At 40.6% G+C, this 22,981-nt stretch overlaps 1 protein-coding gene across 1 annotated transcript in view; it reads left to right on the forward strand.

Annotated features, from left to right (window-relative positions):
- The window catches only part of HSDL2 (hydroxysteroid dehydrogenase like 2), a 66,377-nt gene that overhangs the window by 26,097 nt on the left and 17,299 nt on the right, over window positions 1-22,981 (forward strand). The window contains exons 7-10 of the mRNA XM_025935146.2: window positions 5,799-5,993; window positions 10,080-10,151; window positions 17,787-17,936; window positions 22,136-22,264. Of these exons, the coding sequence (XP_025790931.1) occupies window positions 5,799-5,993; window positions 10,080-10,151; window positions 17,787-17,936; window positions 22,136-22,264 (546 nt within the window). The remainder of the gene's footprint in view (window positions 1-5,798; window positions 5,994-10,079; window positions 10,152-17,786; window positions 17,937-22,135; window positions 22,265-22,981) is intronic.

Consider the following 22,981-nt stretch of genomic DNA (forward strand, 5'->3'; position numbering starts at 1 on the left):
TGCTCAACCGACTGAGCCATCCAGGTGCCCCTATTTTGAACGTGGAACCAACAGACAGGGAAAGCTGCAGATGGGGCAGGTTAGGGAGCAAGGTTAGGAATTCATCTGGGGGCATTGTGCTCATGCATCCATATGGAGATGGTCAGTAGATGGTTGGATTTGTAAGTGTGGGTGTCAGGAGAGAGGTCCAGCAATTGGAGATAGCAATTTGTGGGCTATCAAATGTAAATGCTACATAAGAAGAGAAAGGACCATTAGCCATTGCAGCATTCAGAGATTAGGAAGGAGAAGAACCATATAGGAGAGAAAGGTAGGAAGAAAACGAAAGAGTGTGATATCCTGGAAGCCAATTGAAGAAAGTGTTTTAAGGGAAGAAGGGGAGAGATTCATTATGTTAAATGCTGCTAGCAGTTGTTATAAGATGGGGACCGACCACTGGATTTAGTAGTCTGTACATCTCCTTCACATCACTTAACAACATTTGTAATTAAACTCTTGATGTTATTTTAAAAAATTTTTAAATATTTATTTATTTATTTTTGAGAGAGAGGGAGAGCACACGCAGCAGAGGTGCAGAGAGAGAGAGGGAGACACAGAATCTGAACAGGCTCCAAGCTCTGAGCTGTCAGCACAGAACCTGATGTGGGGTTTGAACTCACAAACTGCAAGATCATGACCTGAGCCAAAGTCGGACAGTTAATCAACTGAGCCACCCAGGCACCCCTAAACTCTTGATTTTATAACTTAGTTGTTTAATGTCTTTCTTGCTAGGATGAAAGTTTCTAGAAGGTAGAGACAGAATCTGCTTTGCTCATTTTACTGTAGTCATGGTAAACATTCAGTAAATATTTGATGAGTTAATGAATGTACAGTATGATTACCTTCTGCCTAGCTCCAAACAGAATACTGCATGACAGAGAATGTGGAGGTCGCCACCAGGATTGGCAAGAGAAATCAGCTCACTGCCAACATCTTTGTTTTAGGTCTGAGATGTTCATTTTAGAAGTTTTACCAGACAACTTAGAACCATTGGTATTATTTTTTTTAGCCTAGACTTGATGGCACAGTAAGGTGAATTTACAGTCATGTACCTTGTGATATGTGGCATGATGGGATTGTGTACAGGATACTTTTGAAAGAGAGCAGGAGGGCCATGTAGCTCACGTTTAAAGGTCAGGAAAAGAGGTGTTCTAATAGAAGTAATTGATCGGAATAGGACCTCAGGGGGATGTTGGAATTAGCAAGAAGGAACATTGGGCAAGGCATTCCTAGCAGAGGGAACAACCAAGGCCATGGTATGGGAAAATACCGTGTGTTTGGTGGAACTGTCAAGGAATTTGATAATGATGTATATGTGATAGGCTCTGAGCTTTTTATTTCCCACTGGACTTGGGCAGTTGTCTTGATTGTTGGGTAGGTGTGAGGTGGTGGGGGGAGGAGCTTGAGCTAAGCCCCAGGTCTTGATTGCCAAATTTAGGGGCTTGAATTCTAACTTGTATTCAATAGAGAGCCACTTTAGAATTTGAGAAGCAGGAGAGCAGAGGGAAAATAGGAGCAGTAGAGTGATGTGGTTGCTGATGAGGTTTAAGAAGTTTAATTTGGCATCTGAATATAGGATGGCTTGTAAGATTATGGAGAGAGGAGGCTGGAAAGCTAGCTAGGATGTTGCATTATTCATAACTGAGGCAATAAAAATGGATTCAAGAGGGTGTCCAGGCTCCTGGCTGTTTGTGAGGCCTCTATTTCAAAAACATGGTTTCTCTTCCTAGACTGTGTAGAGCGGCTCTCTATGCTTGCTGGAACCAGAAGTAATCTCCCAGCATTATTCCCTTCAAGGAAAAGGAGATTTATGACACTTAATGGAAGAGATACAGTGTAACATACATTGTCTACAATCTAAACTGTGTCCTGGTCCACTCTTTGTCCTCTCTGGCTCAGTGTTTCTTCTCTGAACCGGCTACAATCCCCCTTCTGGGTTTAGAACTTTTCACCCCACTGAATTCAACACATCCAGAGAAGGGATCAGAGAATAGCCCTGAGTGGTTGAACAACATGAGGATCTCAAGCCCCAACTAGGTCACCTTCAGAAGTTTGTCTTTTTACAAGACTTAGTTCATAGTTTCTGTTGAAGTGGAGGGTGGGGAAGGCAGGAGGGAGAAGAGCTGCCATTCAAAATGCCTGCTGCCTCTGACCTCTTGGCTGGTCAGAACAAGTGTGGTGGAAGAGGGAGGTCCACTTCGGGAAGGATTGCATGTGGGCTGGGGTGAGGAGTCTGGGCATCCAGCCACCGATCTTGGTACTGGCAGCCGAGTGGAAGATAACAGATGTATCACAGAGCAGCTGCAGGCCTCTGCCACCTGGACCACGCTACGTACAGGCGTGGTAACTCCGCTAACCACGGAGGTCAGGGTAATAAAGTGGCAGCTGGCCTCTCTGGTCCTAGAAACTGAAACTAGTTTCCTTGTTTTTTAAGGGGCTTGCTTACCAACTTGTTTAAATAGCAGTTTATATATATTTCATTGATTCTGAGATGCCCGTGTTTTCATGTTTTTACATCTTTGATATCAGGCTGCTCTTACTATTAATGATGTGCAATAGGTTATTGGCAGGTGGTTTGTTTCTTAGCGGAACACTTTATAATCAGTGGTATCTTTGGTTCAGTGAGTACCCAAAGAATATGTGTGTGTGTGGTGGCTAGCAGGTGTTTCAGAGGTGAGACAAACTTTCTTTCCAGAGAAGGAGTCAAAGGCAATGCTGATATTTTAAGTCTGATATGTACTCTATATGTTTATGTGAAAGGAAATCTTTGGTTGATACGAAGACTTGTTACTGTGTGTTTTAAATGGAGTATCAATTGGAAGCTATTAGATATATTTTTAATTATTCCTTAATAATACTTAAGTTTTAGGCTCACCTTTAGGATTCTTGTAATCCAAGGCATATCAGCTTTCGTTAAAACTTGTGCTTTTTTTCTTTCCCAGGAATCATCAGTGAATTTCATTTGTTGTATCCTATTGTTAACCTGTTTCTATTGTTGTCAGTTTTATGACCTATTAGGTTAGCCTACGACATTGCAAAACCTTTGCTGAGAATAACTCTGGCTTATTTCCTGATTGTGAGTGTATGTGCCTTTGTATCTTCCTTAGAAATATTACTGAAGTAAAGATAGGTTGCTTGGAGAAATCATTCATTGTTCTTATGTGGTGTGTGTGTCTATACATATGAATACACACAACACATGTATACATCCATGACATACTTTTAATTAAAGCTTTTAAGAATTCTTATACCATTCATATAGTCTACACTGAGACTAGAGTATATACATATGCATATAGACTTAAGGTGCACCGTATTGAAAAAATTATTTATTTTTACATTATCTCTGCACCCAACATGAGGCTTGAACTCATGACCTAAAGATCAAAAGTCGTGTGGTTTCCAGATAGAGCCAGCCAGACACCCCTATATTGAAATATTTTAATTTTTTTATTAAAAAAATTTTTTTTAATGTTTTTTATTTATTTTTGAGACAGAGAGAGACAGAGCATGAACAGGGGAGGGGCACAGAGAGAGGGAGACACAGAATCCGAAGCAGGCTCCAGGCTCTGAGCTGTCAGCACAGAGCCTGACGCAGGGCTCGAACTCACGAACCGTGAGATCATGACCTGAGCCGAAGTCGGACGCTTAACCGACTGAGCCACCCAGGCGCCCTGAAATATTTTTAGAAAAATTCTACAGTTTGGGGCACATGGGTGGCTCAGTTGGTTGAGCATCTGACTCTTGATTTTGGCTCAGGTCATGATCCCAGGGTCGTGGGATTGAGCCTCACATCGGGCTCTGCACTGAGCATGGAGCGTGCTTAGGATTCTTTCTCTCTCTCTCTCTCTCTCTCTCTCTCTCTCTCTCTCTCCCCCCCCTCTGTCCCTCTACCCTGCTTGCACACACTCTCTCTCTAAAAAAATAAAATTCTGTGGTTTATGGGAGTGAGAATGGTGTAAACCAACTCTAAGCATGTTGGTTTACAAAGTATGACCCTTTAGTCTCTTGATGGTTAAGATCCTGGCTCTGAAATCAAGCTGGCAGATGTTTGAACCCTAGCTCCTGTAATCTTTTAACTCCTCTGTGCATGAGTGCTCTCATCTGTAAAATGGGAATAACAGTACGGACCTCACAGAATTCATTCAGATAATGTATGTGAAGTCTGTAGCAGCATGCCCAGCATAGGCCACATTTAATAAATATTAGCTGTGATTTTTTATTAATGAAGTGTCACACCAAGAGCAAGACCAGAGCTCTTGAGTTATTGGTTAAGTAAAAAATTCTTCCTAGTAAGAAACCATACTTACAAGATAGGAACAGGATGTATTTCCTAACTCTGTGCTTTTGGAAATTCCCCAAGTTGATTGTGTTGTCTTAGTAGTAAAGGTGTATGCTAAAAGGTAATCACCATGAAGGTAGGAACTTTTGTCTATTTTATCAACCCATTTGTCCCCAATCCCTACAATAATGCCTGACTTATTGCTCGATAACTATATGTTGAATGAATGTAAAGGGGTCAGTGGCTATTAAAAGCTACAAAGTTTTTATCTTATGGACTGACTTATGTAAGTTCTTCCAGTGTGTATTGATTTAAAATAATGGTTCGGCAATGGTATGGAGAGAACCTTATCTGAATTACTAGAAACCCTGAAACCTAAAGTACATTTAAACAAATTGACTTTCATTGCTTTAAATATAAGCTAAGATAATGTAAGTAAATTGAGGTAAGTTACTGTTCACAATTTTGACAATGTATAATTAATAGTGTACTATTAATGGTAGAGTTTCAAGTTACTTCATAAACACAGAATTTAAAAATTATATGCAGCTAAAATAGTAAAAATTGTATGCAAATTTTTAAAAAATTTTTAAATGTTTATTTTTGAGAGAGAAAGAGTACACACGTGGGGGAGGTACAGAGAGAGAGGGAGACACAGAATCTGAAGCAGGCTTCAGGCTCTGAGCTGTCAGCCTGACAGCGGGGCTTGAACCCACGAACCATGAGATCATGACCTGAGCCAAAGTCTGACACTTAACCTGTTGAGCCACCCAGGTGCCTCTGTATGCAAATATTAATAGTAATTATTTCTGGCTAGGGGAATTATAGATAATTTTTAAGTTCTTCCTTTTGCTTCTCTATTTTCTAGTATTTCCTGTATTAAAGGAAGTATCTGAACTTAAAAGGGACCACCAAAAATCCAACTAGTATTTATTGAGTGCTAATAATGCATTTGTCATTGTTTTAGCCACGAGGAATACCCTGATGAATGACAGAAACAAAATATCTGTATTTTAATAGAGGGGCGAGATAATAAACTTAGGAAAGGAGCTTCTTATTGTAGAGTTAGGAAACAGGCCCAGAGATGTTAAAGTGACTTGCCAAAAATCCTGACATAGTTGGCCTAAAAATCCCACTCACCTGACTTACTGCTCAGTGCTTTTTCTGTTATACCCTCCTGGCTTTCTCAACTTTCAGGAATCCTGTGCAAATTCTTGAGCATTCTAAATCAGAAGTCCAATTGAATTTTGCTGAGTCTCAGGAACCCATTCTATTGTATGAGGCAGCATTGTGAAGAGTAAGGAACATGTGTTTTCCACCTGGTTATGTCAGTAGAACATTCGGCAAATCCGTTAAGCTCTCTGGACCTTATTTTCATCATCTGAGAAGTAAAGAGATCAGCTGTCTGGTTTGTTACTTCCAGAAGCCCCATTGTTTGATCTGGAGTTCTCTGTGTGTGTATTTGCTCTCTCCACAGCCATCCACACCGCTGCTATGGACATGCTGGGAGGATCCGGTATTGAAAGCCAGTGTAGAAAAGTTGATATTATTGCAGATGCTGCCTATTCCATTTTTAAAAAGCCAAAAAGTTTTACAGGAAACTTTATTATTGATGAAAACATCTTAAGAGAAGAAGGAGTAAAAAATTTTGACGTCTATGCAATTAAACCAGGTAATGCTTACAGTTTTGTTTTTTTTTTTTAACATTTATTTATTTTTGAGACAGAGAGAGACAGAGCATGAACGGGGGAGGGTCAGAGAGAGGGAGACACAGAATCCGAAACAGGCTCCAGGCTCCGAGCTGTCAGCACAGAGCCCGACGCGGGCTCGAACCTATGGAGCGTGAGATCATGACCCGAGGTGAAGTCGGCCACCCAACCGACTGAGCCACCCAGGCGCCCCAGTGCTTACAGTTTTTAAAAGTAGTGATGTCTGTTTCTGCATTTCCTGCAAGGAGCACACCTCTGTTTTGTGTGCACGTTTGTGTCATTATAAAATTAATATGTTCTTTTAAAAGCCGTCCTCCTGATGAAGGGTAGGACTTAAAAGAGAGAAAGGAAAAATAGAAGTGAGTTGAGGGCTTTTTAAATGATATGCAGATATGGAAGGCATATCAGCTATTAGCCATTTCCAAATCTTGAAAGAAACCAAAAATGAAAATTGGTTTTTAAAGTTGGCCTTAAAATCAGAGGAAAGACTTTGTTCAAGGACGTGGAAACAGATGATACAGGAGTGAGTTTTTTACAAAACCCTGGGTGGCTCAGTCAGTTAAGTGTCGGACTTGATTTTGGCTCAGGTCATGGTCTCACGGTTAGTGGGATTGAGCCCCGTGTCAGGCTCTGCGCTGACCACGTGGAGCCTGCTTGGGATTCTGTCTCTCCCTCTCTCTGCCCTTCCCCTGTTCTCTCTCTCAAATACTTAAAAAAATATATGGACTCTTTCCAAATATTTGTCTCTCTCCCTCTCTCTCTAAATTAAAAAAGAGACAGAGGGAGAGAGAGGAAGACAGAATCCCAAGCAGGCTTTGCACTGCCAGCACGGACAAGGGCCTGAAACCCATAAACCGTGAGATCATGACTTGAGCTGAAGTCAGACACTTAATCAGCTGAGCTCCCCAGACTCCCCCAAATGTTTGTCTCTTAAGTGCAGTCTCTTAGAGTAACTCACTGATAGATGGTGAAGATGAGTAAACACAATCTGTCCTTGGTACAAGGGTATGATTTGAGAAGTTCTCAAGGCCCCCTTTTTCAAAGATCATTCTTTCCAAAATTGAAGATGCTGGTGGTGAAAATGAATTCTGACTGTATGTATAAAATATTATATATATGTTTTGATGTTTTATTTACTTTTGGGAGTGAGAGTACAAGTTGGGGAGGGACAGAGAGAGGGGAACAGAAGATCTGAAGCAGTCTGTGCACTGAGAGCTGCAACCCCAATGTGGGGCTCAAACTCACAATCTCTGAGATCATAACATGAGCTGATATTGAATGTTCAACCAACTGAGCCACCCAGGTACCCCTAAAACATAATATATGTTAAATAATAGACAATATAGGGGTGACTAGGTAGCTCAGTCAGTTAAGCAGCTGACTTCGGCTCAGGTCATGGTCTCATGGTTTGTGAGTTCAAGCCCCGTGTTGGGCTCTGTGCTGCCAGCTCGGAGCCTGGAGCCTGCTTCAGATTCTGTCTCCTCTCTCTGCCCCTCCCCCACTTGTGCTCTGTCTCTCAAAACTGAATAAACGTTAAAAAAATTTAAATAATAGACAACATAGCCATAAGCGAGGGGTCTGTTTACTTGTGCTAAAGTGTATTTTAAATAGGGGCACCTGGGTGGCTCAGTCTGTTAAGTGTCTGACTTCGGCTCAGGTCACCATCTCACGACTCGTGAGTTTGAGCCCCGCGTCAGGCTCTGTGCTAACAGCTGAGAGTCTGGAGTCTGCTTTGGATTCTGTGTCCCTTTCTGGCCATGCCTCTCCCTCGCTCACGCTCTGTCTCTCTCTCTCTCTCAAGAATAAATAAAACATTAAAAGATAAAAATAAAGTGTATTTTAAATATTATTCAGTAGGTTGAGCTTCCACGTCATCCCTGTCTCTTCGGTTTGAACTGAATTAAATAACTCTTTACAGTTTAACAAAGCCATTTTTTAAAGTTTATTTATTTAGTTTTAATTTTTAAAAACAATTTTTTTAATGTTTATTTGTTTTTGAGAGAGACAGAACACAAGCGTGGGAGAGGTGGGGGTGAGGGGAGACAGAGAATCTGAGGCGGGCTCTGCACTGAAAGCAGAGAGCCCAACGTGGGGCTCAAACTCACAAACTGCAAGATCATAACCTGAGCCAAAGTCTGATGCTTAACCAACTGAGCCACCCAGGCACCCCTATTTATTTATTTTGAGAGAGAGAGTACCTGTGAGCAGCAGAGGGGCAGAGAGGGAGAGACTCCCCAGTGGGCTCCATGCTGTTAGCACAGAGCCCAATGTGGGGCTAAATCTCACAAGATCATGACCTGAACCAAAATCAAGACACTTAACTGACTGAGCCCCCCAAGTACCCTTACAAGGCAGTTTTATATACATTATCTATTTAATCTTCACAGCAATCCTGTGAGAGAAGCAGTATTGTTTAGGGATTAAAAGCATGGAGTTTGAGAGAAGAAACCCAGGTTCAGATTCCAGTTCAGCTGCTCACTAGCTGTGTGACTTTAGGCATATCACCCACTTTCTCTGAGCTTCACTTATTTTACCTTATTGGTAAAATTAGGGGAATAATAGCTTCCATGCAGGATTTTTGTAAGAACTAAGTGCAATAATGTGTATAATGTGTGTGTCACAGTGCCTGACATATGATACAATTGTAGTATTCAGTAGTTAATATTTACAGTAGGAAAACAGGCTTAAAGAGCTTAGTCTTTGCCTAGGAGCAGTCAGCTAATAAGTGGCAGAACCTGAACCAGATTGAGGTGTCCTGGGTCCTGGTACAATGTAATTATCACTTTAGGTTTGAAAGGCACAGTGTCATTGTGCACACAAAAAAATTTTTTAATGTACTCTTTTTTTTAATGTTTATTTAGTTTTGAGAGAGAGAGAGAGAGCAGGGGAAGGGGCAGAGAGAGAGAAAGACACAGAATCTAAAGCAGGCTCCAGGCTCTGAGCTGTCAGCACAGAGCCTGACGTTGGGCTCAAACTCATGAACTGTGAGATCATGACCTGAGCTGAAGTCGGATGCTTAACCGACTGAGCCGCCCAGGCGCCCCACTTGATATGATTTTTAATCTTTAAAATTTTTTTTTCAACGTTTTTTATTTATTTTTGGGACAGAGAGAGACAGAGCATGAACGGGAGAGGGGCAGAGAGAGAGGGAGACACAGAATCGGAAACAGGCTCCAGGCTCCGAGCCATCAGCCCAGAGCCTGACGCGGGGCTCAAACTCACGGACCGCGAGATCGTGACCTGGCTGAAGTCGGACGCTTAACCGACTGCACCACCCAGGCACCCCTAATTTTTAATCTTAAATTTAAAATTTTGTGCACAATCGGGGCACCTGGGTGGCACAGTCAATTAAGCTTCTGACTTCAGCTCAGGTCATGATCTCATGGTTTGTGATTTCAAGCCCCACATCGGGCTGTCTGCTGTCAGCACAGAGCCTGCTTCGGATCCTCTGTCCCCCTCTCTCTCTGTCCCTACCCAACTCACGCTCCCTCTCTCAAAAATAAATAAACATTAAAAAAAATCCTATCAAGTGTTGAGAGCTTAAGATGAATACGTACTATGATAAGTATTAGGATATAATAAAGACCAATGCCTTCCTGACCTCCAGTTTTCTTAATCTTCTGAGAGGGAGAGACAGAGACAGAGATGGGAAACAAGTTTCTTAATAAGGAACCCCCTTTTCTCAGGGGGCTAGGTAAGAAACGAGTCCTGAGTACTTCGGAGGGATGTAGGACAGAAGGGTTGCATGGATAGATGAGAAGGGGGCAGAGCCTCCTGGGAGGGCAGCTAGGAGCTTAATGTAACAGGTGACTCTGTTTGGATCTTAGTGATGAAGTTTGCCATTGGAGAGGAGGATAACTGGGTTATGGGAAAAGTATTTTAGCTTTGTGAAAGTCAAGTAGTTTAACAGTTCTCATGGGAGTCTTTTCCATTGCACAAGAATGATTATTACAATAAAAACAGATATAATGTTCATTAAACAGGTGTTAGGAGTCTTAATATATTTAAGTTGTCTTAGTAACCTGATTATTTTTGGGGTCATTTTTCAGGCCATCCTTTGTTACCAGATTTCTTCTTAGATGAACACCCAGATACAATTATCAAGAAAGTGGAATCACGTGGTAAGATGTAGACCATACTTTATATAGGAAAATAAAGATACTAACTTACATATTTCTTTCAGAATATAAAATGGGACATTGCTGCCTTCTGCTTTTGATCCATTGTAATTTAAACTAGACAGTAATATGTGGTCTTGTTAATTCAAGAAGGTTGTCTTTTCCTTCCACCAGTAAGAAGTTCTTAATATATGCTTTTCATTTGACTCAAAAAAAAAAAATCTTAAAACGAAAACAGATCCTTTTTTAAGATTTTTATTTCTTTTCCTTGGCACTGTGTTTAGGTATTTCATGTTGATGTGTTATTTTATTTTGAGGAAAAATGTGTCACATCAAAGTATACCTAACAGCATTCTCAGAGTTTGTGCTGTGTGACTGCTTTATTGGAGAAATTCACTTCAAAGGAGATTTTGGTTTTACTTTATTTTGCTTTTATAATTCAGAAACAATAGCCTCCCTTAATTGGTCCAGAGTTTACGTTTTAGTTTTTGTGTTCTGGCATTGTGTCACTAGCTTACTGAAAGATTTCAGAAGAAACACTCTTTAACAAATACCCATGAGAAGAATTTCTCTCATGGTTTATTAACAAGAATGGCTGTGCTTCTCCTGGGCCCTTACCTTATTTTATCTCACAGACAGTGTGAATCTCCTAAGTGATCACAGATTCTTTAGATGGCTGCTAGAAAATTTAAGAACAAATTTCCTCTATACCTTTATAGCAAATTTATAGAATCTTATACCGCAGTGCATTTTAGTGCCACCTTTTTTCTGGCTTAATCTTTTCTACCTTTACCTTATCTTTGTCTAAATTTTTGGAGATAGTTTTAAAAATTACTTAATAAAAATGGCAACTTTTCATTTGTAGCATGGAAAACTTGAAAACACATCTTATCAAAGTCTAAAAAGAGTCTAGGCTTAAGGCCAGGCAAGAGCAAAATCCTGATTTTTGTGCAGCACCCTAACATTGGATCTGAGCTTCTCTAAATTCCAAGTTTAAATAATAAGAACCACTTATTGATCATGTATATTCATTTTGTTTTTCAGCACATATTTATTGGGCACTACTGTGCATCAAACACTAAGCCAGGTGCTTTGTATGCATTGTCACAGTTAACACGAGCCTGCAAGACAAGTATTATTATCTTCATTTTACATCTGAGATCATGGCAGGTGGCGGAGCCAGGATTTAAATTTATATTTCTCTGATTGCTAAGCCCGTAACTTTAACCAGTAAATTTAAATTGCTTTTCTAACTCCTGAATACTTAAAGTCCTTTAAATTAGCATATTTTCCCCCCAGTAATCCAACTTATTAATTTATAATGAGTTGCCATCTCATGGACTAGGCATACAGTTGCTATGATCAGCCCATTCTCTCCCTTGGGTCCTAATTACATAGGGAACAGAATCACGATCAGAAGGTTGTTTCATGACCGTGGAATCAGAACAAGGGAGGTTAGATGAGTAAAATGTAAGATAAATGTTTACTGGCATCAAATTTCGATAGGAATGATTTTGCCTATGGGATCAGAATGTGTCACGTGCATTGACTACAATCCATATATCATCTCCACATGAGGGATGCCCTCAGCCTTGAGGTCACAATACTCAAATTCCTTTGGCTGAAGCTTTTCTTCCCCATATGCTGCTGGAGAGAGCATTTGCTACTGTAGCTCTCTTTTTTTATTCCCTCTTCTTCCTTGTTCAGTCTACTGCAATTGTACTCAACATTTGCTGTAGATACCTTAATATATTCATATAGCCCAGTATATCTGGCTTAGAATCTAACATCTTTCAGGTGATTGGTTAGTCCCTATCCATATCCTCTCTCTCAGAGGTCAGTGTGTATCCCTTATTTCCCAAGGGGGAGCAGCTCACCTTTTTATTAACGTTTGATTGTACCTTTTCTGGTTATTTGTGCTATGTATATTTGTTTTATATAGTGTATTTGTAGTTATGAAGTATATTGTAGATTATGTTCATAATTTTAAGTGTTTTTTCTCATATTAAAAGCAATACTGTCATTTCTTCATTGATCTCCTTCCTCCCATTACAACACAGGGAACCCATAGTCTTTTTTGTCTGTTCAGTTTATTTTTGTTTTTTTTTTTTTTCTTTAGTTACACTTTTTATTGCTTCTGTTCCAGTTGCTCTGGATTCTCCTGAGAAACACTTATTCTTAGCCTGCTGTCCTTTTCCTTTCCCCTGTAGTTGTCACCATCTTTTATTATTTCTATCTTACTGTTCTTTCCTTCTGCATTCTGGGATACCTGCTCAAGTTTGTACTGTAAATTACCGATAAGACTTTTGATGGGGCACCTGGCTGGCTTGGTTGGTAGAGCATGCGACTCTTCATCTTGGGGTTGGAGTTCAAGCCCCACATTGGGCGTGGAGCCTACTTTAAAAAACAAAGACTTTTGGGGCACTTGAGTGGCTTAGTTCATTAAGCATCCAACTCAATATTGGCTCAGGTGATGATCTCACAGTTGTGAGATGGAGCCCCACATTGGGCTCTGTGCTGACAGTGCAGAGCCTGCTTGGGATTCTCGCTCTCACTCTCTGCCCCTCCCCTGCTTGCACGCACACTTGAGCTCTCGCTCTCTCTCAAAATAAACAAACATTAAAAAAAAAAAAGACTTTTGACACTTTCATCTCTGTTCCCTTTGGCCTGTAATGTTTATTTTAATTTTATTATATGTTTCATTTCTCATGTTCCCTCTTTCCTTGTCCATTTTATTCCATTGTTTTTTTCATTCCAGCCAGTTATATATGACTTTGTGCCCTTGTTTCATATAGTTTTCATGTGGAGGAATTCTTGTGGGTTTCATAGTAAATTATTTTTAGAGGTAAATTTTTTTTTCTCTTCAGAATAATTTTCCATTACCCTTGTGGTATGTTGTTTCTCATAGGCACCAGGTTATTGTTCCCCACTGCTAATTTATCTTCATATTAGGAAATATCTCTAGAGCTAGTAGAGTCAAATGACAGGGATGTATAGATTGCTTCTGGCTTCATTCCTTGTCCTTCTGGTAGAATTGCGTTCTCAGAGCTATAGTTTCTGTTGTGGTACCTGTTAGGCACATAGCTGGTGCCTGTGTGCGAGGCTGACATGGGAATTTCTTTTACCTCCTACTGTCCCCTTCATGCCCTGCTCCCAAGGTTCTTCCCTCCCCATTTTTATCAGTATTGCTTTGGGGCGTGTACTTCCCAGGGTGCCTCACTACAAGGGCTCCCCCTACTGTCTGCTCCTCTGACATTTGGGAGCTACAAGCTTTGAAATTGGATTTGAAAGATGGAGGCGTTCTTAAAAGGCAGCATTGTAGAACAGAGGTACAGATCCTAGTCTTCTAGTTGAAACAAGCCCAGAGTCTGGTCCAGTGGTTTAAAAATATGAAAACCTGTCTTCTTTGTTTAGGTTAGTAGAGCTATTCTTTCTCTGAGATCTTTCATGAGGCAAAGCACAGGCAGTTCCGTGTTTCTTAGGCTGACTCTGTCTACCTTAGAGTTATTGAACATTTGTTCCTAGATTCTGACAGTGATTGTTTGTGAGTCTAGGTGATGTTTAGTAATTTTTTTACATGTTTATGTAAGTATGGAGTTAGGGTATGATGGGGGCTGCTAGTCATTGTCTTTTTTTTTTTTTTTTTCAAGGTTTTATTTTTAAAGTAATCTCCACACCCAGCATGGGACTTGAACTCACGACCTTGATATGAAGAGTCGCATGCTCCACCAACTGAGCCAGCTGGTCACCCCTCTTTTTTTTTTTTATTTAATTTATCTTTTTAATTTACATCCAAATTAGTTAGCACATAGCACAACAATGATCAGGAGTAGATTCCTTAATGCCCCTTACCCATTTAGCCCATCCCCCCTCCCACAACCCCTCCAGTAACCCTCTGTTTGTTCTCCATATTTAAGAGTCTCTTATGTTTTTGTCCCCCTCCCTGTTTTTATATTATTTTTGCTTTGCTTCCCTTAGGTTCATCTGTTTTGTATCTTAAAGTCCACATATGAGTGAAGTCATATGATTTTTATCTTTCTCTGACTAATTTCACTTAGCATAATACCCTCCAGTTCCATCCACGTAGTTGCAAATGGCAAGATTTCATTATTTTTGATTGACGAGTAATACTCCATCGTATATGTATACCACATCTTCTTTATCCATTCATCCATCGATGGGCATTTGGGCTCTTTCCATACTTTGGCTTTTGTTGATAGTGCTGCTATAAACATGGGGGTGCATGTGTCCCTTCAAAACAGCATACCTGTATCCCTTGGATAAATACCTAATAGTACAATTGCTGGGTCATAAGGTAGTTCTATGTTTAATTTTTTGAGGAACCTCTATAGCGTTTTCCAGAGTGGCTGCACCAGTTTGCATTCCTACCAGCAATGCAAAAGAGATCCTCTCTGTCTGCATCTTTGCCAACATCTATTGTTCCCTGAGTTGTTGATATTAACCATTCTTTTTTTTTTTTTTTAACGTTTATTTATTTTTGAGACAGAGAGAGACAGAGCATGAACGGGGGAGGGTCAGAGAGAGAGAGGGAGACACAGAATCTGAAACAGGCTCCAGGCTCTGAGCTGTCAGCACAGAGCCCAACGCGGGGCTTGAACTCACGAACCGTGAGATCATGACCTGAGCCGAAGTCGGACGCTTAACCAACTGAGCCACCCAGGCACCCCTATATTAGCCATTCTGACAGGGGTGAGGTGGTATCTCATTGTGGTTGTGATTTGTATTTCCCTTATGATGAGCAATGTAGAGCTTTTTTTCGTGTCTTGGTTGGCCATCTGGATATCTTCTTTGGAGAAGTGTCTATTCATGTCTTTCGCTCATGTCTTCACTGGATTATTTGTTTTTTGAGTGTTGAGTTTGAGAAGTTCTTTATAGATTTTGGATATTAACCCTTTATCTGATATGTCATTTGCAAATACCTTCTCCCATTCTATCGGTTGCCTTTTAGTTTTGCTGATTGTTTCCTTTGCTGTGCAGAAGCTTTTTATTTTGATGAGGTCCCAGTAGTTTGCTTTTGTTTCCCTTGCCTCTGGAGACGTGTTGAGTAAGAAGTTGCCGTGGCCAAGGTCAAAGAGGTTTTTGCCTGCTTTCTCCTCAAGGATTTTGATGGCTTCCTGTCTTACATTTATGTCTTTCATCCATTTTGAGTTTATTTTTGTGTATGATGTAAGAAAGTGGTCCAGGTTCATGTCGCTGTCCAGTTTTCCCAGCACCACTTGCTAAAGAGACTGTCTTTATTCCATTGGATATTCTTCCCTGCTTTGTCAAAGATTAGTTGCCCATACATTTGTGGGGCCATTTCTGGGTTCTCTATTCTGTACCATTGATCTGAGTATCTGTTTTTGCACCGCCCTCTTTTTTTTTAAGTAACCACAATGTTCTTTCTCATTAAAGCTTACATATTTGTAGTCTACTGATTGTACCTTTCAAATATATTACTGATTTGTTTTTTGTCTCCTGAAGTTTTATTCTCTTGTTCAAAGTCATCATGCCATGTTTGAATAGTCCAGATGATCAAATTATGCAATTTATTACTTGGCAAATGTCTTTTGGGGCTACACTAAAGTTTTTGCTACAGTCTGCCACCACAGGCTTCTGGGGGACTTGTCATATCTTCTTTCTTTAAAATTTTTTTTTTTTACATTTATTTATTTTTGAGAAACAGACAAAGCGTGAGCGGGGAGGGGCAGAGAGAGAGAAGGAGACACAGAATCGGAAGCAGGCTCCAGGCTCTGAGCTGTCAGCACAGAGCCCGACACAGGGCTTGAACCCATGAACTGTGAGGTCATGACCTGAGCTGAAGTCGTATGCTTAACCGACTGAGCCACCCAGGCACCCCTATCTTCTTTCTTGACCTAGGTGATGATGACACAGTATATCCACTTATTGATAAGTTTTAAAAAATTATTGAAGTATAGTTGACACAGAATATTACATTTGTTTCATAGTGATTCCACAGGTCTATACCTTATGCTGTGCATATCACAAGTGTAGCTACCATCTGTCACCATACAACATTACTACAATACCACTGACTGTATTTCCTGTGCCATACCTTTTATCCCCATGACTTACTCATTCCATAACTGAAAGCCTATACCTCTTATTCCCCTTCACCCCTTTTTACACATCCCCCAACCCCTCTGGTAACTTTTTGAGCTATATACTTATGATCATTATTCATGCATGTTATCCATGAAGAAAAAGCAAGGGCAAGGCAGTCGGAGTTGTTTGCCATGGGTGTAGGCAATAAAGAGGTGCACTCTCTAATGAATTTAAAAACAGTGAGAAACTAAAAGTTTATTTAAAAGTGTGTATCTTTGCTCCATTGGATCTTGAGGATTTCATCTTTAATATCTGTTTGGATTTTAACTTGTAAGAAGAGAAGGATTTTCTTGTTTATTTGTTTGGGTGTTTTTGTCTCTGGAATCATTGTAGTGGAGGGTAATCTATATGCAGCAAATTTGGGATACTTTTATATTGCTTCTGTTGTACTATGGAATATTTTTGTGCTGCCAATTATATTTCATTTAATAACCTTTGGTGAGTTATATGGCTGGGTGTAATTTGAGTCGGAAAGTAGATGGAGAGTTCATTTTTAGCCTAGAGCACAGATTGGCCTTGGAATTAATTTAATTAATGAATTGTTCTCACCTGTTTCTGGGGGCAACTGCTAAACTGCCCACAAGTGATTCCAGGAGGAAAAATAAAGGAATAGAGGTTGGTTTTGGAGGACAGCTTCAAGCTATGGCAATTGAACAGTCCTATGGACTGCACATCTACTGGCTCGTTATACGCTGAATGGTTACAGCCAATGGGTTACATGGATACAAGTTTAAAAACACTATAACCTCCATTCCCCTGGCCTTATATTTCTAGGCAGGGGGGGGGCTTTCATGAGGCTTGTAGTCTGATCTCCATCTTCATCCAGTGGGGGGGACCAGTCTGATGAAACTGGAAGAGGAACTAATTTTGTGTGGTTTAGACTCTTGTGAAGGTTCTTTCTGTCTGAGCAGGTTGTCCCCGGTTTTCACATGACCTGTACTTTTAGAGGCATTTCTAAGCCCTGATGGGAGGAGGCAAGTTCAATTCAGGGGTGAAGGAACTAAGTCAAATTTAGAAGCAAAGTTACTAGGAAGTTCACTTGGCTGTTAATTCAAGCTACAATCTCCAGTTCAGCTCTGCTGTTTACATGGTTGATGTTCTGATCTCCATGGTACTTACTCTAGTGTCTTTTCTCATTTGGTTTTAGAACTCGGAGCGGATGATAAAGGAGTGATTATTACTCCTAAAACTCCCAAAAGTTTGTTTAGGTCCCTTAAAAAAAAACCAAAAAAAAAACAAAAAACACTATTGTTTAGTAATGGTTTGGTTTTTTTCAATGTAATCTGAGAGTCAGCCTTTTACCTGGAGAGTATAAACCAACTGATGTGTAACTGATGTATTTGGATATTATTTCATCAGGTTGACTTAACACTTTGTCACCAAATATATTTAAAGTCATTTTGGTCAAACAGGTCTAATTGGTGGCAAGTCTCTTTTGCTAATTAATTAATTCTGTGTGGGGCCTTACACTGCCTAGGCTTTAAAGACATTTATATCAATAATGTTTTATAGGTGCTGTTCTGGAACTCAAAGAAGAGAAGCCACAGCCACCACCAAAACCACGTTCTGGAGCTGTGGAAGAAACATTTAGAATTGTTAAGGACTCTCTCACTGATGACGTCGTTAAAGCCACTCAAGCAATCTATCAGTTTGAACTCTCAGGTAAAAATCATATCTAGTAATTTGACACTTTTGTGAAACAAAGTAGGGTATGTCCCTTGGCAGAAAATCAGCCTCCAGTAGTAATCACCTTGATAGTTGGCTGTATCCAGAACCCTTAACCCTAGAATGTAGACATTCAAGAATAGCAGGGTGCCTGGGTGGCTCAGTTGGTTAAGCGTCTGACTTTGGCAAATCGTGAGTTCGAGCTCCGTGTCAGTCTCTGTGCTGCCACCTCAGAGCCTGGAGCCTGCTTCAGATTCTGTGTCTCCCTCTCTCTCTGCCCCTCCCCAACTGTACTCTTTCTCTCTCTCTCTCAAAAATAAATAAACATAAAATTTCATTACCTATACTGTCAGTGTTAAATACATTTTTGGCATATGTAATTGAGAGAAAATTCTGTTTAGGAGGGCATGTGGATCATAACAGGCAGTATAATACAGTAATTTATCATTAGCCGTAGCACCTTACCATTTTTATCTTTGGAATTATTTAGGTCCGTCTACATGTAGTCAGTTTTTTCAAACTTCTCAGTAGTTTTCTTCTCAACATAGTATTAACACATATTAATGATAGTTTTGAGAACTAGCTACTTTAGTTCCATTGAATGCAAACTTTGACATTATCAGTTCTTTTATCCTTTGCCTCCCCTGTTTCATCTCTTCTTCCTTTTTACCCTTTAGAACCCATGGTCCATTGCTTTAATCACTCTCTTGCCTGTAGCCTAAATTTCCTGAACTTTTTGTGCTTATGTCACCATCTGTCAAAAGCCTAATCCTGGATGAATCACGTTATGTGACTGCCCCACAGTTGCACCCAGGCTGCCAAGTCCTCCTGGACAAATGGAAAAAACCCATCACACCACCCAGTGGATCTGTACCAGTAGAAATTCATCACTGGGGCACCTGGGTGGCTCAGTCAGTTAAGCATCTGACTCTTGATTTCAGCTCAGGTCATGATGTTACGGATCATGACATCAAGCCCCCCATCAGGCTCTGCACTGTCAGAGCTTGGATTCTCTTTCCCTGTCTCTGTGCCCCTCCCCTACACGTGTGGGCTCTCTGTCTCTCCCTCAAAATTAATAAACATATAAAAAAAAAGTTCTTTAAAAAAAAAGTAAAGAAATTCATCATTGCCCTTCTTCAGCTGGGGTCTAAGCAGTGCCTGAGAATTCTCTATTTCTGTAGTCAAGCTTACTGCCTCATTTTTCACAGTAATATTATTTTATTTTATTTTATTTTATTTTATTTTATTTTATTTTATTTTATCTTTTTCTAACTTTTTTTAATATAATTTATTGTCAAGTTGGCTAACATACAGTGTATACAGTGTGCTGTTGGTGTTGGGTAGATTCCCGTGATTCATCACTTACATACAACACCCAGTGCTCATCCCAACAAGTGCCCTCCTCGGTGCCCATCACCCATTTTCCTCTCTCCCCTGCTCTGCTGCCATCAACCCTCAGTTTGTTCTCTTTATTTAAGAGTTTCTTATGGTTTGCTTCTCTCCCTCTCTGTTGGTAACTTTTTTTCCCTTCCCTTCCCCCATGGTCTTCTCTTAAAGTTTCTCCAGTTCCACATAGGAGTGAAAACATGGTATCTGTCTTTCTTTGGCTGACTTACTTCATTTAGCATAATACTCTCCAGTTCCATCCACGTTGCTGCAAATAGCATCACTTCATTCTTTCTCATTGCCAAGTAATATTCCATTGTATATGTAAACCACATCTTCTTTATCCATTGATAGATCCATCCAGTTGATAGATATTTAGGCTCTTTCCATAATTTTGGCTATTGTTGAAAGCACTACAGTAATTATTTTTAACCTTCTCAGTGTTCCACAAATCTCCCAGCTCTCCCTTCACCACATCCCTGCCAGTGTCAGCAGATAATCCCACCTCCTCTTTCACAGAGATAATAGAAACTTGCAGACAAATTGCTTCAGCTTCCTGCCATCTGATATCAAATCAGCCATTATGAGCATCATTCTTTCTTCCTTCCCAGTAGAACAGAGTTCATCTCTAGATTCATGCATCTCAAGCTTTTATGTTCATATTGATCACCTGGGATCATGTTAACATGCAGAATCTGATTTAGCCTGTCTCCAGCAGAGTCTGAATTCTGCATTTCTTTTCTTCTTTTTTTTAATGTTTATTTATGAGAGGGAGAGAGTGTGCACAAGTGGGGGAAAGGGAGAGAGAGAGGGAGACACAGAATCTGAAGCAGGCTCTGAGCTGTCAGCACAGAGCCTGACACGGGGCTCGAACCCATGGACCGCGAGATCATGACCTGAGCCGAAGTCGGATGCTTAACCACTGAGCCACGTAGGCACCCCCACAGATCACACTTTGAGTAGCAAAGCTGTAGATCCCATGCCCTGTGGCCTCCTTAGGGACATTGTGCTGGTAATTATGCCCTCTCTGACCTGCTCATCCTACAGCCTACTCTCTGGTGGTATTTTAACATTCTCAAAGTCCATACCATCTTCAAATCAAAACACAACCCCCAGCCCCACTTCTGCCTCCACCATTCTTCTCCCTTTTAAGAGCCAAATATATTTCCATGTGCACTTCACTCTGCTCTGGTATATTTCTCCATTCCATTGAATTTGCTGTCACCAAAGTCCTCAGTGACTTCTATATCGTCAGTGGGCCTTTGTCATTCTTACCTTGTCACCACTCTACAGCATCTGAAACTGTTGACCACTCTTTCCTTCTGGAAATACTCCCTTCCTTGACTTCGCTGATAGCCCCTCTCCTCGCTTCCTTCCTCTGTCTGTAATCATCGTTGTCAGTTACAGACTTGCCCTAGAAAACCTCAGTCACTCAAATGGCTTCAATGACTCAGGGTAGCCTGGGTGGCTCAGTCGGTTGGGCGTCTGACTTCTGCTCAGGTCATGATCTCACAGCTTCATGAGTTCGAGCCCCGCATCGGGCTCGGTGCTGGCAGCTTGGAGCTTGGAGCCTGCTTCAGATTCTGTGTCTCCCCCTCTCTCTCTGCCCCTCCCCCATACTCACTCTCTCTGTCTCTCTCTGTCTCTCTCTCAAAAAATAAACATTAAAAAAAAAGAGGAAATGATTATTTATGTATCTATATTTCTAGGCTAGTCAGTCTTCATTTGACATTTTCCCTTGGCTGTCACAAAAATGTCTCAACAATCTGAAAATGCCTAAAACAGCACACCATTCCCAACACCTGCCTCAGACACTACCTATTCAATCTGTTTTTCTTCAGTAGTCATCTCTCAGTAAAAAATACACCAGTTTTACCCAGTATCCTGAGCCAAAAATTAGCAAATCATTTTTATGCACTCTCCATACCTTTCCTCATCATATTCATTTACCCAATCTTGTGTTTCTTATTTGAAATTCTCAAATAAGCCTACTTTCCCATATTCCCTTTGTCACAGTTCTGGTCCAGGCATACATCCTCAAGTTCCCAAACTACCCCAACACCATCCTAACTTGCCTTTTGTATCCTCTTCATCCCCCTCCGGTATATTCTCTGCACTGCTTTTAGGGTGATTTATTGAAAATACCAGCCTTATGTCATTCTCCTTCCGTAGCCTATCCCTTTAGGATGAAGTCAGTGAATCTTTTACATGGCTCACTGCCCCCCCCTGCATCTGGACCACTTCATGAGCTCATCTGATGCCACTCTTCATTCTCTTTCTGCCTTCAGTCCCAGTATACGTTTTTCAGTTCCTCATCTAGCTAATTCTTACCTGACTCTTACTCATTTCAAAGTGTTTACTTATTTACTTTGAGAGAGAGAAAGCATAACCAGGTGGAGGGGTGGAGAGAGAGGGAGAGAGAGAATCCCAAACAGGCTCCACACTCAGCATGGAGCCTGACACAGGGCTCGATCTCATGAACTGTGAGATCATGACCTGAGCTGGATACTTAACTGACTGAGCCACCTAGGCACCCGCTTACCTGACTTTTAAATCTCACCTTCCGCTGGTCTTGCCTGACTCCACATTAACCTTCCACTTCTTCTTGTGTAAGAACCATGTTACTGCGGAGTATTCAGAGCCTAGCCTAGTGCCTGGCATGTGAGTACTTAATGGATATTTGCTGAATTTGATAGAGGCCTGAGGGTTTTAACCTGGAAAAGAGCATTTATTTTAACTGTAGCAGTTATTAAGTTTAAGAAGAAAGGGCTACTTTGGCATTTATTTCTACATCTTTATATTTTGTGTAGGTGAAGATGGTGGAATGTGGTTTCTTGATCTTAAAAGCAAAGGTGGGAACGTTGGATATGGAGAGCCCTCTCATCAGGCAGATGTGGTGATGAGTATGTCTACTGATGATTTTGTAAAAATGTTTTCAGGTGAGTTTTCAATTTTATGAATTTACTGAGTGTTTAAGGAGACTTTAGTTCCAACTTGATTCCTTTCCAAATAATCAAGACTTGTTTTTGTAGCTGCAGACCCTTAGCAACTATTGATGTTGAAGAGCACATAGTCTGCAGAAGGTAATTCTTACTGTTTGGTACCTACTCTTACGACTAACCTCTCCTGCCCCTTCTACTTCAGCCAACAAGTGGGAAGTAGAAGTCAGAATTTCCTTTTTTCATGGCCGAGAAGCCCAAAGATAATATTAGGAACAGAGACGTAATTCAAGAGGACTTGTAGGTGGGCTTTATTTGTACTAGTTGAACTAAGAAACCCTTTCCGAGAACACCTGGGACACCAAAGGTGCTGCACTCAGCTGCAGCCCATTTGTTGAGAGTAAGGTCATATTTCAATCTTGCCGTGACTATAATAGGAAACAGTGGCCCTCTCCCATGGCCCCATGAGCCTGCTTTCTGTGGCATCCCTAACAAGAAGAATCTTCTTCGTAGTTTTCTACTCTGCTCGTGTACCTCTTAACTGTGCCAGAAAACTTTAAGGGTATTTTTTCAATTTTCTACTCTTAGAACGCTACTCCAAACAGTAATTATCACATGTATTTTTTAGAAACAACACTTTAACGTGACAACATTCTAATCAAAAAGATTCACTTAATGATCTATAAGTGTTATTCATTCTTTGCTCTGTTTTAATCT

Source organism: Puma concolor, chromosome D4, assembly GCF_028749965.1.
Source record: "Puma concolor isolate L17-30 chromosome D4, mPumCon1.1.hap2, whole genome shotgun sequence".
Taxonomy (NCBI): Eukaryota; Metazoa; Chordata; class Mammalia; order Carnivora; family Felidae; genus Puma; species Puma concolor.